Genomic DNA, 4,724 nt, shown 5'->3' with positions numbered 1-4,724 from the left:
CTTTTTTTTTTAGGCCGCTGGCCATAGGCCTTCTGGGTGGTGTTATGTAGGCCGCTTGTGTACCACCAGGCCAGAATGATTTTTACACGCCTTCAATGCACGGGCCCAGCAGCCCTTCACCTTGCGCAGTTTATCCAGTGAACCAGGGGGCGGTGCGGGGAGAAAAACACAAGTTCTTGTTTTAGGGGGGGCATTGTGTATCCAGGAGCAGTGAAAGGAGAATATTGTAGGTTTCGGACCGAGTTTGTTTGACTGCATGGATGGTTGACTGAGGCGCAGGCCAGTTGGAGGCAGATGGGAAAGACAAGATGGCAAGGGTTTGGATGTTTTATATTGCGAAGAATGAATATCACGTTTTGGCGAGGGGACGGGCAACGTCCATGGAGATGATGCTGTGATCAGAACGCCCAGATCATATACCAACAGATTGTGGATGGAAGGAGGAGTCAGAGATAACCAGGTTTAAAGTGCGCCCCCTGGTGTGAAGTAGGTGCATCAACAGCTGTGTGAGTTGAGACAGTCCAAAATGAACATTAAGAAAATCAGCTGCCAACGGGGAGGAGGGATTTTCAATGTGAATGTTCATATCGCCAAGTATAATATTATTGGAAGATAGAGAGCAGAGGGAGGTGAGGAGGTCATGGATCTCTGCGATGAAGGATGGGTGAGGTTTGGGCGGCCGGTAGACCAGTACTGCATTTATCTTGGAGGGGGGTTTTGATTTGAAGGCCAGATATTCAAAAGAGGACACATCAGGTACATGCTGGCAAAGGCCATCACAAACAGAAACTAGCCCATTCACACACATTCATACACTGATGCACAGCATCGGGAACAATTTGGGGTTCAATATCTTGCTCAAGGACACTTCCACATGCTGTGGGAGGAACCGCCAACCTTCCAATTAGTGGACGACCCAGTCTCCATCCTGAGCCACAGCTGCCTACATGAACAGTATATTTGTCTGTTAAGCTGCCATGTGTCTGTCCTGTAGGAGGAGTTTCTGAAGAGGAACCCGAATGGAATTAACCCTGTCAGTGCTAATGATGTCTTCTTCAGTCTCCATGCTGTCCTGCTGTGTTTGGTCTACGTTACCCAGGCTGCTGTCTATGAGGTGTGTGTAATGTAGAGAAGCTTGTGATAGAAAATGTATCTCAAGTCAAAAGTATTCAGAATCTGAAATTGTTTTACTGTGTACAGATACAAAGTATCTTGGCTTATAGCTCCAGAATAAAAACTGGGTGCTGGGTCCTCTCCCACTTAATTCACTGATGGTGCCTCTCAGCCTTGACACATAATACATGGTGGACATTGGGGGTAGGCAGAGTCCTCCTCACTCTCACCTGTCTCTCCTGCCTCTCCTGCTGTCACTATCATATAATGTCAAAAAAATATAGTAAAACATCAGCAAGAAGTGTTGACTTTCATTGACAGTCATTTAAGAGCACACAAAAAATTCAGAGGCTAGGCAATTTGAATTAGTGAGCATCTTTAGAATTACTTTAAGTTATGATTTCGTCACTTGTGTTTGTGTGTGAGTGTTTGGAACTGACAGGATATCCTGACACTGTATCAGTGTGTAATGCTCTGTTTCTTTCTCTTCCAGAGGGGGGGTCAGAGGGTCTCCTGGACAGCCTTGTTCTTGTTGCTGATTGGCTGGACATTTGCCTTGATAAGTTTGTTTGTTGCTGTAGCCAGACAAATCACCTGGCTGGATTACCTCTATTACTTCTCCTACATTAAACTCGCAGTTACTCTGATCAAATATGTGCCGCAGGTAAGCTGTACAATCTGTACACATACAGAGATGAAAAATGGAAACATCCGGACAGTGTAATGCATTGCAGTACAGTAGTCATGCAGTAAATACTACACCCTGTTTATGTTGGTTGTGTGTTTTGAGACCGTTACTGTCAGAGAGGCATTGTAGTTGTTGTAGTTTGTGAAGAACAAGAATGCCATTACTGTGTCAGCCACTTAAATTCTAAGTTTCATAAAAGTAGCACCTCTGACAGGACTGTTGTATCCATTAGTGTGTGTGTAATGTTTCTATATTTTCTATTAACTGCATATTGAAACACACTGATTATCAAAAGGCAATACAGTTTCACAGGTTCCATGTTAATTGTAAAATTGATCAATACAGCATGCAGTATACTGCAGTCTGCTTCAGTGCTACTCCATAAAATTCAGTTCAGTATTGTATTTTGTTGTATTTTTCATTCTTTTTTTCCAGGCTTACATGAACTACAAAAGACAGAGCACTGAGGGGTGGAGTATTGGCAATGTGTTGCTGGACTTCACTGGTGGAACTCTCAGTATTCTACAGATGATCTTACAGTCTTACAACAACGGTATCCAATGTACTTTATGATATTTGATACTCTGTGCTGTACTTCTTCCTTTTCCAACTTTATCTGTCTAAGCTTTGCTGTGAATCAAGGTTTGTCATGTTGGTATACATCAGTCCTCACAGAAGCTGATGTAGCGCAGATCACAGTTCTGTCGGTAGTTGTGGTGCAGTTGAGCAGTCTGGGCGTAGCAGAAGGAGCTGTTCTCAGGTGTAGCATATGAAGAGCTGCTTTGCTTTCCCAACAGGCTGGAGTTGAGTGGCATTATGTAATAGGTTCCCAGACAATTACACTCAGAAATAGTACTTAACAACTTAACTTAAAAAAAGTGAAAACACACACTACATTTAGACTAATATGACAACAGCCCTTGTCATGAGAAGTGACTGTGACCTTATATGTAATTGAATCTGGATACTGCATCTCGTAATCTTGCCTGACAAGAAGCTAAAGAACACTTGTATGAATTCAAATCATTCAAAAATGCAACATGTTTGTCACTACACATTATCTCATATTTCATATATTTCCTTTGTATGAAGATCCTACCATTATCTTCCCTGGTGTTCATCTGATTAAATTTAGCATGCCTGGTCATCTTTCTGCATCCAGATGAGAACGTCATGCGAGCTTGCATGAAGTTATAAAAAATACAACATACTTATTTGTAACAAGGCTCAGCAGCCTTGCATCTTGCCTGATGTCCGTTTTAATAAACTCAGTACAACTGTTGAGCCACACTACCAAACTATACTAGTAAATGGTTAAAACTTTGAATATGCGTGTCCTGACTGAAATGGACCCTGCAATAGTCATCCTCCAATCACATATGTCCTGGACCTGTCTCTCATAATAGGCGGTCCGTATATACATTCTTGCTGCTACACTGCTAAAAAAATGTCTTCGTCTAACCCTAATATGTTGATGTTCACCATGTTAACATGTTAACATTTGCAGATATGTGTAACTAATATAATATTGCTTCTGCATTGTGTTAACATAATATATTTTTAGAGTTTATTCTAAAACAGAACATCCATGTCAATTCTACTGCCCGCTTTTCGAAGCAGACGACCACCCACCTAGAGCGGAAGGGTCTGTCCTAGGTTTCTGCCTTTTAACAGGGTTAGGGTTATTTTCCAAGAACACTGTCCAGGAGATCCTGTAGAACCGGTTAAATATTGAAAATATGGTCATTAGCCTGGCAAAAAATGAATGCAGAGGACAGTATTTGCATAAAGATTGAATTTAACTGATAAAATATTTTTACCACCTACTGCATACACAATGGTATACTGTATATCTGACTGTCAGAGCATGTTGTTTGTACTAACGAGTGTGTCTCTCCTTAGACGAATGGAGGCTGATATTTGGTGATCCTACAAAGTTTGGTCTGGGTCTGTTCTCTGTGGTTTTTGACATCCTCTTCATGACTCAGCACTACTGTCTCTACAGACGGCCACCACAGTACGAAGCTGTTACAGAGCAACAAGAAGACTGAGTGTGTTGACACACAAAGACACACTATCACAAGGGAGCACACGTCCGATTTCTATCACTTGTCACCCAATTAACCAACAAATGATTGGTTGTTGTCCTCTTCGACTTCCATCAAGATATGCTGTGCACTTTTCCAGAGTAGGTTATACACAGTGTGCCTTTCTTCTTAAATATTTCAGGATCAGCACTTGTCTTTTTTACCACTGTATGATATTTATGGTTGATAAAAGGTAGAACATGTAATGATGTCAATCAACACACTTTTTATTAAATGCAATATCACAGCTGAAACCATAGTATTTTTGAGATATAATAATATAACTACCAAGCCCAATTGGAAAAATTAGCAGGCCAGATATTATCAGTGAATTTTAGTTCATCGTAGTATTGGTGTATAGTTGGTGGGTATCACTTTTATCCTGATGGACACTGTCACTTCCAGGATTACAATGTTCCCACCCACAGCAGATCACTGACTGTAAAGGCCATAAAATGTGATTCACATTTTTATACTACAAACCAGTCACCACCCAACTGAACAGCCATGACAAATTTGGGAGAAGTGTGTATGTATGTATCGCAGTAAATTATTACATATCATGGTGGTTATTACAAAGTGTGGGAGTTGCACTTTGAGGATGAAAATATGATAATATGGTCCATTATATAATATTTTCATTTGTATATTTTATATTTTTAACAAAACTCCCCAAAAAGACTGTCAGAAAGCTTTAACTAATTCAAAATGCGGATCATAAAAAGTGCAAATCCCACATTTTGTAATAGATGGCCAAGAGCTACTCTATTTGAAAAGTGTCCTGAGATAACTTGTTATGAATTTAATTTCTCTTTGTGATGGCCCAAGCCACACAG

At 40.7% G+C, this 4,724-nt stretch overlaps 1 protein-coding gene across 2 annotated transcripts in view; it reads left to right on the top strand.

Moving 5' to 3' along the window:
• Positions 1 to 4,142, top strand: part of ctns (cystinosin, lysosomal cystine transporter) — a gene marked incomplete at its 5' end in the record, with an annotated part of 8,331 nt that extends 4,189 nt beyond the window's left edge. For both annotated transcript variants that reach the window (XM_035652948.1, XM_035652947.1), the window contains 4 exon segments: positions 995 to 1,114; positions 1,607 to 1,777; positions 2,237 to 2,354; positions 3,704 to 4,142. In XM_035652948.1, coding sequence (XP_035508841.1) covers positions 995 to 1,114; positions 1,607 to 1,777; positions 2,237 to 2,354; positions 3,704 to 3,852 — 558 coding nt within the window.
• Positions 4,143 to 4,724: the final 582 nt, after the last annotated feature.

This window comes from Morone saxatilis, unplaced genomic scaffold (assembly GCF_004916995.1).
Source record: "Morone saxatilis isolate NCDOM2014 unplaced genomic scaffold, NCSU_SB_2.0 Contig12, whole genome shotgun sequence".
Classification (NCBI taxonomy): domain Eukaryota; kingdom Metazoa; phylum Chordata; class Actinopteri; family Moronidae; genus Morone; species Morone saxatilis.
The sequence above is the reverse complement of the archived record's forward strand: the minus strand, read 5'-3'. Positions and strand labels throughout refer to the sequence as shown.